General features: G+C 39.2%; 1 protein-coding gene across 1 annotated transcript in view; it reads left to right on the forward strand.

The window, feature by feature from the left end:
* KCNH1 (potassium voltage-gated channel subfamily H member 1) overlaps window positions 1–14,211 on the forward strand; it is a 189,468-nt gene that overhangs the window by 38,048 nt on the left and 137,209 nt on the right. Inside the window, exon 6 of the mRNA XM_086744148.1 lies at window positions 1,795–2,187. Coding sequence (XP_086600274.1) covers window positions 1,795–2,187 — 393 coding nt within the window. The remainder of the gene's footprint in view (window positions 1–1,794; window positions 2,188–14,211) is intronic.

Genomic DNA, 14,211 nt, shown 5'->3' on the forward strand with positions numbered 1-14,211 from the left:
CCTGTGTGAATCAGGGTCAGGAGTGGCAGAGTACTTAATTACTGCAGTAGACATGTCTGAGTTCTAGTTTAGTCTGCAAGGGTTTTACTTAGTGGAAAATGTTCCTTTTCCTTCTTTTCTGTCATTCTAGAAACTTAGTGAAACAAAAATGCTAAATCATCTTTTTCTTTTTTTTTTTTTTCCCCCCAAACCATTGATGCCTCTGTGCCAGCATTCAGGTCTCCCTGAGCAGGTCATGCTACTTCTTTTCTGGAGAACATACTGGGCTCAAAGTCAGCAGGCTTGCAACTCCCATTGTCATTTACACATGTGCAAGGGACTGTGATCTGACCATGTCTCACCCCTGTTGTGCACAAGAGTAAGTGATTATGTGAGGTTCAAAGCAGCAGGGAACTTGATCTGAGGCTGTTTTGTCCAAGTAGGACTCTTGTAGCTGATTGTTTTCTTTTGTCCCCTTTGGCTTAATCTGTTGGAAAAAAGCCTACCAGTTCACAAAAAAAAAAAAAGAAAAAAAAAAAAGAATAATAAAATGCGCTCAGAAAAGCCTGCAGATAAAAATCCCTGTCTAAATAATTGACATTTAAAAAGCTGAGATAAGGAGCATGAAAGGAAGACATCCTCCTATTATAGCTATGTTGTCTCATCTTTTTGCTGAGAAGGTGGCCATTTAATTTCCTTCTCTGCTCCCTATTGCTCTGAACTATGTGTAAATAAATGTGAAAAAGGAACCATGCTCCTAAATATTCTCCCAGGTTCTATGAGTTTCGCATTAGCAAACACATCTCACTCAAGAAAACTTCCATCTTCCTTTCAGTTTTTACCCATAACTCATCCAGGATAAATTTCATTTTAAATTAACTTGTCTTTATTTAGAGACAGATCCATGTCACCCTCATGTGTATCCATAGATGTAAAGAAATATATTCTTGTTCATAGGTATGTAAAAGAAACCTTGGTTCCCAAGAATTAAATATGTGATCATACTCTTTTTGCACTGGTGTGCAGAACGGGAGAGACAGTAGACTTAAAATGGGCAGCATTGATCGAGATTGCAGTTATGCAAAACCCTTGGAGCATGTGCTCAGCTTGCGGCCTAGGATTTAAAACACAGGCTGACAGATCATCTTTTGCTGTAGCACTTTCTTGAATTCAGACCTAACGGCATTGTAACTCGACTGTACACCATCAGATAGTGAAGACACTGATCATCTCTCAGTGAAAAGTTAAAGTTCAAATTGTGGCTAATGATAGTTATCCGTGGGCTTTGGTCCTGCACGGCCCAGAGAAAAGGAACAAAGGCCTGTGTATTCATGATAGAGGGTAGTATAAGACTATTTCAGATAGAGTATAGCAAAGAGTTAAATAGCGTTGAAAAACAATGCGGTCCAGTGGTCCTGGTGCTGGACTGGAGCTCAGAAGTTGTGCTGTTGTTCCTGGTTTTGCCACTGGTTTCTATTTGCAGCTGCCTTCCTACCCATCATTTGTCTGTCTCATCTAGTTAGACAGCTGAAGGAGCTGTCCCTTCTCTGTGTGTCTTGCAGACCCAGCGCATTAGGCTTAGTGTCAAAAAATAATTAATGGCATTAAAAGAAACAACAACTGTTCTTAGATTGATGCTGATTTGTTTAACAGAGTGCGTATCCTGACTTGCTTACCATTTGGAGGTGATAAAAGAAGTTAATGGATACGTATTTTTACCAACTGTTGTACTGAGCTTGCAAATCTACAATGTGAAAAATAGCGTTAAAAAATTAAGCATGTTTTGTTTTTCTCCTGAAATCTCTGTGGCTACAGGTATTGCAGCTGGGCTCTGAAATCCTCCCGCAGTACAAACAAGAGGCACCAAAGACTCCGCCACATATAATTTTGCATTATTGTGTTTTCAAGACTACCTGGGACTGGATCATCTTGATTTTAACCTTCTACACTGCTATTTTGGTCCCTTACAATGTCTCCTTTAAAACCAAACAGAACAATGTGGCATGGCTGGTAGTCGACAGCATTGTAGATGTCATTTTTTTGGTAGACATTGTGCTTAATTTCCATACCACCTTTGTGGGGCCAGCAGGAGAGGTGATCTCTGACCCAAAGCTGATTCGCATGAATTACCTGAAGACCTGGTTTGTGATCGATCTGCTCTCATGCTTGCCGTATGATGTCATCAATGCGTTTGAGAACGTCGATGAGGTCAGTATACTAGTTCCACTTCCACCTATTAATTATTATTTAATAACTGGGGGGAGGTGAGAGAGAGAAGAAAGAAATGTATGCTTTTAAACACATTGAGTCAGTGTACGTATGTCTCTAGTAGCTGTCCTCAGGGCACGTAAGTTTGCTTATGAGTCTTAGCTAGGAGGGTCCATGTTTAACCGTACTGGGAGAGGTTGAGGTTTTTGGTGTCAGAAATCCATGTTTATTTTCCTTCATTCTACATCCTCAGAGTTCAGGAGGACAGGCAGAAGCAGACAGCAGAACCTCTGTACAGCACTGAGGAAAACTGCTTCATCTGACTTATTACGAATAGCTTGAACTGGTGTGTTGAGGTGATTTCTTGGGGCAGGGTTGTCTTGCTTTCCCTGTTGACTGAACAGGGTACGTCCACTGATGGCAGTTATTCTGGGAAGTGTAATACAGTTTTCTCAGCTGCTTCTAGTACAATATAGCAGGTGGCAGAGTCAGGCAGTGGCTCGTTATATCTTCTTAGACCACCAGAAAGTACTGTGTCGGTGTCCGGTGATCCATGCAGCATTGTTTGGCAACAGTTGTTTTAGAGGAAGGTGGATCAATTGAAGATGCTGGTTTGGTAATTCTGTAATTAGAAGAAAGGGTAGGGAGAAATCTGGAAATCTAGACTCCTCCTTAATTCTCATTGCTTTGGGAACAGATCACAAAGCAGCAAAAGAGCTAACATTCAGACACTTAAAACCACAGTGCTACCCTGTTTTAACTGCTTATTCCCCTACTGGATTGGGCTGCCAAGAAAATATTCCTAAACTAAATATATTAAAGTTCCACGCCTCAATAGTTCAGAGAGTTAATGAATTGTTAATAAAATCTTAAAGAGGATTCCAGTAGTCCACTTTTTAATTACATGCTATAAAATCCGTACCATCAACTATTATGTGTCTGTATTTATATGTGACACATCCTAGTGCTTAGTATTCAATTTTTAGCCTGCAAAATTTAATTTTTATGAGTTCCTTTAAAATATACCCATGTTATAAAGGACAACCTAGCTATTAAAAGAAAATTATGCCAAGTGGTATATCTGAGTAGAAACATAAAACTGCATTACTTTTGTAAAAATACACTACCCAGGTTTTTATAAAATTTAAAGTATTTAAAGTATTTTTTTTTCAATGACTTGAGGACAAGTAGGCAACCTATTGAATGCAGCGGAAAAAAACATGATGTTATTTGATATTTAGTGCCCTAGAGAAGCTTTCATTTTATATAAAGCTACAGATTGAAGTAACACAAATGAGATCAAACAAAAATGTCTTGTGAGACCTGTCCTTAAATATTTGTTTGTCATAAAAAGGACCCAGGCTGCAGTTTACTGTGCAGGGCTTTCACATATTACTTTGCCATGGCACTGATAAAGCAATGGAAGGAGTGGCCATATTCTGACAAATGTCAGATTCTGACATTTAGACTGAAAGATTTAAAAAAAAAAAAAAAAAAAAGAAAAGAAAAAAGGAAGGAAGTTTTTCTCACCCACTGCAGATAGTAGCAACCTGCTGATGAATTTGCTGGAGGAACATTTGTAACTGTAGCCTGGTGATGTGACCTGCAGAACATCCCTGAGGAAAATGTCTATCCCAGTGGCTGTGACAGCCCTTCAGCTGAGCACAGGCACTCCCAGACTCATGGTAGCAATCCTGCAGAGAAATTCTTGTTGTGTGACTTTCAATTTCTACAGGTTCTCTGTCTCAGTGTTGCCTTGTAACAATGAGGATCTGATTGGTACTTCAGTTTTCCTATGGCTCTTCAACAGCCTCCTTAATCAGTATAACTGTTAGTTTTAGTTATTCTACCTAGCATGTCCAAGGAAAAAACATTTTGCGTGATACTATCCTTTCAAGACTGTTTGTCTCTTTTTCCCCTAGTGGGTTCTGACATTTAGCTGGTATAAATCATTGTAGGGTCGTTTAGAGCAGTGTTTCCACTGGTGTAAATTGCTGTACCTCTACTAAGGGCTCCTAGACTAGTTTACAGGACCTGAGGGGCAATGCCAGCAGAATAATGCAGCACACATCTGGTGGGGATTTAGGACAGCACATGCTGTCTGTTTCATGGACTGCCTTCAGAGAGGAAGATAATCTGTTGTTAAAGAAGAAAGAAAAAACAGAAATGTGACATTCAAGGAGTCTTGAAAGTAGAAAGGCTTTGCCTTGTATCTTCTTCTCTGTTGTGTAGAGCATTTCCTTGTGGTTCAGCTCCCTTTCTGTCAAACCTGCTGGTTTAAATTTTATCTGTCTCACCCTGAATTACACACCATATTACTTCACAGTTTGGATTAAGTCAGCTGCGAGGCTGCACTGCTCAAGTTATAAGTAGCCAAACTGGATTACTATCTGTGTGTCCCTTTGATTTTTACTAAAAGGAATTCCCTTGGCGCCATAAGACTCCAAAGTGACCACACCTTGGACCATGGCTCCAAGGTGGCTCCTTGGAGCCATAAGACTCCAAGGTGACCATGGCTCTGGGAATGTGAATACTCTTAAAAAATTACCAGAGATTAAATGATAGCCAGTATCAACAGTGGTGATAAAATGAGATGAAGACTATGAATTGCTTCATTTCTATTTCAGTGATTTCCATATATTATTTTAAACAAGAAGAAGTAAAATCCTGGCTTTGTTGCCGTCCCTATAGTGAAGGGGGACTGGGGCAGGTGGAAGCTCACTGTTTTTTTCTGCCTACTGTCATTCTCTGTTAAAAGAATAATCACTGAAGACACTGACAATATCATGGAGGAACTAAGTTGAGAAGTCAATTTGTTTTTAAGAATGCTGTAATTACTGTGATGGAGATGATGAATTGATTTGCAGGGGAAACAAGACTTGGAGCTAAAGAAGTAAGAAGCTGTGTATATAGGATGTTGAAGCTTTTTGGCTCTGGGTAGTTTTGGGACTGTGCCGTCACTTAGCTCCTGATAGATTAATAGTGAAGCCATTTTTGTAATCTTTAAAGTGATCCACTGATGTAAGACTAAGTATAACATGAAACTAGAGTAGATCAATATTTTTGACAAGCAGATACTAATTTTAAAAAATTGTGATATTTGGGTTTTTTTTCTACTTTGAAGCGACTTTTTGTTTTGCAATTTACTTAATTATTCCTTTTTAAGATATAGTGGAAAATATTTTCTTGAAACAAAATTGAGTGTGACTTCAGTGTTTTTCAGGCAATTTCAAAATTCTTTGGGTTTGTTGCAGTTTGGAACATTAGTATATTTTCAATTCACATTTTTTAATATAATTGAAATTCCAGTTTCCTCTCTGCACTGTTGAGAATATTTTTGTTCACAAAAATACTTTGAATTCATTAACTATTAATCAATGCAACTATTCATAACTACAATTAATACAAGAGGCACTTAAGTATGAATAGCCACATCCTACAGATGGAGGAGGAAAGAAAAAAACATTAATGTCTTTGTTCAAGGCCATAGAATTAAATATGAGAATGTATGAAGCTTCTGTTCTCAAGTGCTGTGCTCAAAGCGACAGTACAGCATCTCATATTCAGACATGAACAGAATTCAACAAATGAAGGAACAAATAGCTGGAGAGAAATTTCCATTGTTACCCAAATGAAAGAAAAGTTGTAAGTGTTTCTCCTGGCTTTTCTATATAGGAAGCTATTTATACAGTTAAATACGAATTACTTTCTTGATCTGCCATAGAACTTAAAGAAAAGAAAATATTCCACTGGTTGATGAATGAACTTAATGCTAGGCTTCGACTTTCTACTGTTAAGACAATACATCATGCTGTAGTATGGTTTGAGTAAGAAAATATTGATCTAAAATTTACACAGTCTTTAAAACGTGGTATTAGTCTCTTTTGAATTTGAATTATCACAATAAAATTTGACAGTAGTCCTTTACAGTAATTAGTATTATTCCTCACTTAAGGAAATACCACCTACTTTGGCAGATAATGTTATCTTTTTGAGTTTTGACATCAATCGTTAGGTTTAATAAAAAACAGTCTCAAAGAAAATTCCACAATTTTTGCCAAGAACAATGCAATTTAAGACTTTGAATTTCAAAGGCAAATGGAAGCATATTTTTACAGTGTCAGCTTGAGCAATTGTATTCTGTGGTTTTCAGCCATAATACCATATGATATAATTTATATTGGAAAAAAATTGACTTATTACATGTGACACTGTTGTGAAATCTCATGGTAGGAGTGGAATCCAGTGATGTCACCACCATATAAATCTCTGAAACAGGGAGTTTGAGGTTGTAATTGCTATCTGTATTTGAATGGAACACTATGATCAATTGTTGGCTGATGTGAAATTGAGAATCATATATCACTCTTATTAGTTGAGGTAGAAGAGAAATAAATGCATAGTAAAAGATCATCAGGAAAGATGTATTCAATATAAATGATCTAGTGTTCACTTAAGTGGATGAATAAGAGAGAAGCTAGCATATAGGCAAAGAAGATACACAGCTTTGAAAGGACAAAATTTATGATGATAACAGAAGTCCTAGAAAAAACACAATACAGAAGTAATAGAAGTAAATTAAGCTATTTAGTGCTAAGTGAGGATAATGTAACTGTAAAGTAAACAGTGAGTTCAGAGAGGAAAAAATGAATGTGTTGCTAGTTGGATTGTTGGCAACTCTCTGAGGCAGTACTTTTGCAATAGATTAATTTAAACCTTATTAGTGGAATAATCTCTCATGCTAATATGAATTGGCTATCTAGGAATTATTGATGTAGCTACACTGAAAAGCATGCAACTTCCCTAGACTTGTTTTATCATTTGCTTGCAATGAGGGGCAAGGGAATAAATTATCATATTTATAGTTTTACGGAATAAACAGGGGGCTATAAAGAAAGATTTTGGGTTAGATTAATTTTGCAAACTGGAAAAGATAATTTTAAAAGTCTTTTAAACTGTAAACAGCTGTATAATATGAAATCTGTTTGAAACCGTGATTAGTTCACCACTGTTACTTGGATCTGTCCAGTCAGGCGATACTGTGTTTTGCATGTAAGTCTATTGATAGGTCTGATAACGCATGAATATTTTTCTATGGCTAATTAAAATCAAAGCAGTCATAACCTACTTTCTATGTAATGCCTATAACAAAGCAGCTAAGTATCACAGAGTATGATCCAGGCATAGGGGAAATGTCAGCAAATTGTGGTTCTTGGACATTATGAAAGTATATGAGAAGGGATTAGGGAGACCGTCTGGACTGGGTGATTCCTTATCAGTGCTCCTGGAGAAGAATTAAGTGGTTGAGTTACTGTACCCAGGTGGGACAGTGGGAGGGCTGGAGCATGGGCCTTGGGTTGGGGGCCCTGGTGGTGGTGGAGGTTTACTTGGTTGGCTGTCCCCTTGTGAGGGACCCCTGGGAAACAGGGCAAAGCCCAGGGGAGGTGTGTGCTCAGGGCTGTATGCTGCCAGAATTCCTTGGAGCAAGGACAGGGGAGTTGTTGGTGTGGCTCCTAGGTAGTGCTAGGAGCTTCAGAAGGAGCCTGGGGGCCTTGACCTGTGGAAGAAGGGGAGCGCCAAAGGAAGGAAAGGTGCTCATGGAGGAGGAGGGCTGCTCGTCTGACTTTTGTAGGTGCCTCTGTACTGCAGCGTGGCCCCAAGGGGCTGTGCCAGGCAGGAATTACTCCTTAACAGGCAGGTAGGTGGAAGGAGTATTTGGGGAAATGCAAATGAGATAAAGCAGATTCCTGGGGTAAAGCAGACTGCCAAGATACAAACCAGGGAGGCAAAGAAGTACTTCCTGTTCAGTCTCTTAAGGATTTGATTCAAGGTGTCTGTCTGTATTGTCTAAGGTTTTTTTTTTTTTCCTCCCATTTTTCCAATCAAATAGCTTTCCTCCTTAAAAACCCAGCCTCCATGCTACTAATGAAGTGCCTCTCTTATGCTATCCTCTCAAGGGGCAGGCTGCCTTTTTCCTCTAAATCCTCTATTTTTTAAATTGTGTTGGTGTTGTACATAGGCATTGCAGAACTTTTATGCCATTTAACCCATTCAGAGTTAAATTCCCTCCTCTGCTCCAAGCCCGCTTGTGGTGTTTAGTTCTTTTAAATTCTGCTTGCTTCCCTGGTCTCCCCCAGGCTCATACACCTTGGTGGCTCAGAGACATCTACGCTGTCTGCTGATGGACAGCCCGTCCTGAAAGAGAATACCAGAGGAGGATGCGTTACTGTGTCCCTGCCCAGCACCTACTCCCTGGGTTCTACTGTGGCTGTGAAGTTGTCATTTAGCCACTACTAATGTTCAGATTAGTCTTTTTGCTAAGTAACAGATAAGTAAGGGTGTTATTTGGTTTCAGGGCTACTTCTTCATAGCTTTGAAAAGCATGACATGATTTATCATACTGTTAAAGAGAGAACAGTAGTCTACATAAGCTATTCAATCTGTGTAAGGCTAAAAGAATTAAAATGCTGAATTACACTTTCAGTGATAATGTATGGTGATAGCCTTTGTCAAAGAAGGAGAGCTAATTGAATATATTAGATTCTGAATTATTTCAAAAAGCTCCTGTTAGAGTGATACTTACACTGCATATAAAGGGAAGCATGTTTCAGAAACAGGGATCAGTTACTCTGTTCTTTTTCACCCATTCAGCACACTTGTATCGATCTGAGGCAGAAAGTCAAATGAGATGGCAAAGGGTATTTATTTGAGTAGCTAAATGGTTGCTTTATAGTCTATTTCATATTAGGGATTGGATTAGAATTGGAAAGATGGAGTGGTATTAGATGCTAGTAACACTAAATCTTATTTGGGTGTTTTGCCTCTTTGAGATAAGTAAAAAGCTTCTGGAACTCATGGCTGCTTTGAATTGGAAGCAGATTGCTGTCTGTTAGGGGTAAATTTTTTATTTGATACTGTGGAAAGTGGGATTTATTTAGATTACTTATGTGTTATCTTTATCCTTGTCCTTCCTCTCAAAGTAAAAAAAAAAAAAAAAAAGGAAAGAGGTTTTTTTTCCTAGCTTTGTTTTCTCTGTGCGCATGTATGTGTATAAAGCAAGCATGGACATAGTTTTCTAAATGAAAAATCAGCCTTTCCATCTCTTCTTACAGCCTGTGCTCTTATACATGAATTATTGCTGTTTCTCCCTCGATTCTAACTAAGCTCGCAGATGTCTGACTAAAATAAGCTTTGTAAGTTTAGAGATCTGCTTTCTTCAGTGCTGAAAACCACAGCAGTAACCAGAGGGTTTAGATATTGATTTTGACCTGTCCGCATAACGTTATCTCATCTGTTCGTTGCTAAATATGGCAATCAGTAGGAGAGGTCATGTGCTAAGGCTTAATTAAGAAAATCAGAAGAGGCAAGTAACAGAAATGAGATGTCCTAATAATGACCTGACCGGGCTGCTGTGTTAACTGCAGAGCCAGCTGCGGCACAACTGGCTTCAGATTCAAATGTCAAGAAAGCAGGCAGTATTTTCCATTACTCTTGCCTCGCTTATGGTAGTGATAAATCCAGTTCATTGCCTCCCTTTTTTGCCTAAATAAATCTTTTTTTTTTCTGTTTCATTCTCATTCTTTTAGTGATTATCTTTTGTTCTCCTGCATCTCCCTTTAATTGAGATGGAGCCTGAACTTTAGCAGTTCTCTATGAGAGGAAGGTGCGGGAAAACTTAGAACAGATTTGTGCCAATACTGAATAGTTCTCTTTTTTAAAACAGATAGTAAGTAGGAAGTAAATTATACTCCCTTTGAGCCTAGAAAAAAAATCTTAATGCTTGGGTTAAGTGCATTTTCTTTCTGTACACGTGGAAAGTAAATAAGCTAAAAAGTTAATATTGTCATGCAGATTGAATCTATTACTGTGCTAGTGCTACTACAACTGTAGGAGGTGGGATGAAAATTACATTTTAGTTCTTTATTCTAAAGTTGTTCATCCTACATCTTGTTTGTAAGAGAAAATGAATTATTTCTCACTTTTTTTTTGGCTGTAGTTGATGTTTATTGCTGTTCTTTAAACAATTTGTATTCTGTTTTTTCTAAGTGAAATTTTATTATTCAGTGTATTGAGTTGAACTTAATTTTGCATGGCAAATGAACAGCAGCAACTGTTTTTTATTTGTACAGCATTGTTCTGGTTTTATTTAGTGAGGGGGGCCTAAGGTGGTAGCTTCTGTAGGAAACTGCTAGAAGTCTCTCCCCTTTGTTCAGTGGACTTGGCTGGGCCTAGGGCAGACCCGCTGCTGGCCAAGGCCAAGCCAATTGGTAGCAGAATGTTCCGTGATAACGCCTCTGCGATAATGTATTTAAGAAGGGGAAAACAGGAAAAAAAAAAGAAGAGATGATGTGAAGAAGCTGAGTGGGAGCAGAGAGGGGGAGGCACGAGCCTTGTGGGCCTTGCAGGCCTCACCCTCTGGTCTCCCGCCGGGCGGCTGACTGGGCCTGACTTGGCCCAGCCTGGCTGCAAGAAGTGGAGAGGAGATGAGATGTGAAGAGATCCTGAGAGGCGATGGCCTGCTGGTTGTGAAGAATTTCTTGTGAGAGGAACGGCTGCAGACGCCAAGGTCAGTGAAGAAGGAGGGGGAGGAGTAATGTGGCTCCTGGCCAAGATTCCCCTGCAGCAGGTTGTCCCCCTGCAATCCATGGAGATCCACGGAGGAGCAGAGATCCACTTGGAGCCCATGAAGGACCCCACACCGGGGCAGGCGGATGCCTGAAGGAGGGCCCTCTGAGGCAGCTGTTCTGACAAGACTGCACCCCGTGGAAGAGATGACCCACGCCAGAGCAGTTTCACAAAGGACTGTAGCCTGTGGGAGGGACCCCCACGATGGAGCAGGGGGGGAATGTGAGGAGTTCTTCCTCCGAGGAGGAAGGAGTGACGTAAAGTGACGTGTAATAAACTGACCGCGACCCCCATTCCCTCTTCCCCCCTGTGCTGCTTGGTGGGGGAAGGTAGTAGAGATAATGTTAAGCCTGGGAAGAGGGAGGAGTAGGGGGAGGTTATCTTGCTCTCTGTCTCATTATCCTGCTTTGATTTTAGAAATAAATGAATAGTTTTCTCCAAGTTGAGTCTGTTTTGCCCATGACGGTAACTTTAAGGATCTCTGCCTGTTCTTATCTCAAACCTTGAGCCTTTTTCCTTATATTATCTCTCCCTATTCTCTCAGAGAATGAAGGGAGTGAGAGAGAGACTGTGTAGTCTGATCCTGATCCGGGGCTAAGCTACGACAAGCATCTAGCGCCATAGTGTCCACTGTTACTGTTCTCGGGGACCATAATGACACAAATAACTAATAATTACTCAGCTTACAGCCCTTATGTTCTCAAAACACTTCACAAAGTACTTAATCACAGTGTCTTTTCTCTGTCTCTTTTTATGGAAGTAATGGCACAAATCTTGTGTTGTCTGATGCAAAGCTGGAGCCAAAACATGGATATCCTGGATTCTATGTGTGGAAAGAAGATGATGTACATGGCTGAGATATCAGTGTGAGACAAGGGGTGCACTGACAGTCGATCATTTCTTGCAGAGAGCAAGGAAATACAAAAGAAAGTCTGTGTAGATGTGCACGGTATCTAGTGAGTAGGTCTAATTAATGACAAATTATACGTGGACATTTACTTCTTTAATGGACAAACTTTGGAAGCATTCTCTTTAGATGTAAGATGTGAGTCCTGCTTTCTTCCAAGACTGAGGCTGGTCTGTTTTGCTGTTGTGTTTGGTGTGCAGTTCTACTCTGCAAAGTTTGCATAGGAGGAGAGGAAGGGAGAGTGGTTGTATTTATTATTTTAAGGCCTTCTGACATTTATTTTTTTGCTCAGGTTTGCTCAGTCAGCAAATACAGAGTTATTTCTTCTGGCTGTGAGTGCTTTGAGCTAGCCCTTTGGTTTGGAGTGGGTTCATTACAGATTCTTCTGTTTTCATGGATCAGCCATCACTGGCAATGAAAGTAAACCTGCCAACCTATTATTCAGCATTTTCTGCCGTATTTGACTAAGGGCTGCATATTTAAGTAAGTGCTGCACACTCTTTGTAACAAAATATACTAAAAATGTACTGTTTGTCTGCCCTGGCCATATAACAGATTTCTTAGCTTTTGCATACCAGAGGAAGGTTTCTGTTGGGCAGAGTACACAGTTGGAACTGTGTCTGAGTAAACCATGTGCAGGTGGAACTTTGTGGGATATTACTTAGCATTGTCCTTTTCCTCACTGCTGCACAGAGACTCCTTACGGTGACGCTTTAGAGCAGAGCATCTCGGGGTGCCTGTTTGGGACCCATATTGCAATTTCTGGCTCTTTATGAGCTGAGGTTCATCTGTTTCCTTTGGGCAGTAGGAGCTCTGGGTGTCTCTTAATCTGCCTCTCAAAGGTTATAGGAGTAGCAGAGCTAAGAGGGTGGGACATGCATCAAGAGGAGTCAATTGAGTTCAGGCTCTTTTGCATGACATCTTGGAACCATCTGTATGATAAAAGCATAAAAATAATCGCCACTGATAAGAGCATTAAAATGGACAGTAATCTAAAAGTACAGTTCCATTTTGGAAAGTGGTCATCTAAAAATGCCAATTTTCAATTCAGCAGATCTATTCCTGTGAGTATTAAAATATTACTTGCTAAATTTAGTGACAAAAAGTATTATTTTAAAGTATTGGACAATGAACTGATTTTTTTCTATTGTATGAAACAGTCTATTAAGTTTCCATTGTTTATACCCATTTGAAATGCTGTCACTTAGAAATTTTTTAGAGTTATGTGAATAATCATTTCCCTGGGCATTTCTTCCTCTTGATATTGATCCATTTAGAATAGACAAATCCTTTCCTCTGAGGAAAGCAAATAGAAAATACTGTTCATGCTAAAACAAAAGTAAATTATTTTTAAAAAACTTTTTCTGAACTTTTAGAATCTTATTGGCAATGCAGTCAGGGGAAATATTGTGATTAATCTGAATATTAAAGGCATCCTTTCAGTGCAACCAAATCAAGTATTTATTTCCTGTAAATAAGCAAGTTCTTTTTGTACAAAAACCCTGAATCTCTCTACCTCTGTTCGGAATTTAATAGAATAACTTTCTCACAAATTATGCAGTTCTATCACATTTTAAATGTTTTTACAAAATTTCTTTTTTGTTAATTTCACAAGGGAAATTAAGATAAGAGTACTCTGAAAGCGAAGTAGTTTGCCTTAAATATTTTAGATCTAATTTCAAATCTTTTCTTTTGTATTCCCATTTTTTATATCCAATTTCTTAAACTCCCCTTCTGTGATTCCACCCACCTCCCCCCAAATATTTCTAATCCTTGACTTTTTTTTTTTCAATTAAGAATTAACCAAATTCTGAACTTTTAAGGCCTTCCTGAATCATTATTATTTTTGGTCTTTGGTAGGACTCTCACTGACAGCAGCATTTATTTTTTTATGGTTCCAGAGATATTTTAAGAACAAGTTTTGCACCACTGTTTTTGAGCAAAATTAAAACTAGTTTTTAGAATGTTGGGATGGAAAAGTTTCCTTGCGCTTGCCTGAGACTTGTAAGCACTGCGTGATTAAAAAGCTTGGCTTTGAGACTGAAGCTAAAAGCAGGCTATTTCTGGAGACCTCTCAAAATGTAAAACATTATTATTGTGCTGTTAAAGTCTGTAAGGAGGAGAGGGAGAAATGGGCACTGGTCCTGAGGAGGAAGGCCAGAAGGCTGTGTTGCAATGTCAGAATGTGAGTATTTAGAATGTAGAGACTGTACCAGCTCGTCACCCAGGGCCTTGCATATCCCATTCTAAAATGTGGTTATCACGTTGTAGTTTTTTGTGTTTTCCCCTTTGTTTTTCCTCTCCATACTGAGTGTTCAGAAATACCTGCTTTCCCTCCCCTAGAACTGAAGGCCTTATGCCTTCTGTGTCCTATTCTCTGAATTGGCAGCAAGGCTTTGCTCCACTGTTTACAAAACAAAGCCTGGTATGGAATGAATGGGAAATGGTAACCAACTTTTACTTTGTGAAGGAATTTTTGCATTGGTGACTTG

The sequence above is a fragment of the Chlamydotis macqueenii genome, chromosome 3 (assembly GCF_036417535.1).
Source record: "Chlamydotis macqueenii isolate bChlMac1 chromosome 3, bChlMac1.mat, whole genome shotgun sequence".
NCBI lineage: Eukaryota > Metazoa > Chordata > Aves > Otidiformes > Otididae > Chlamydotis > Chlamydotis macqueenii.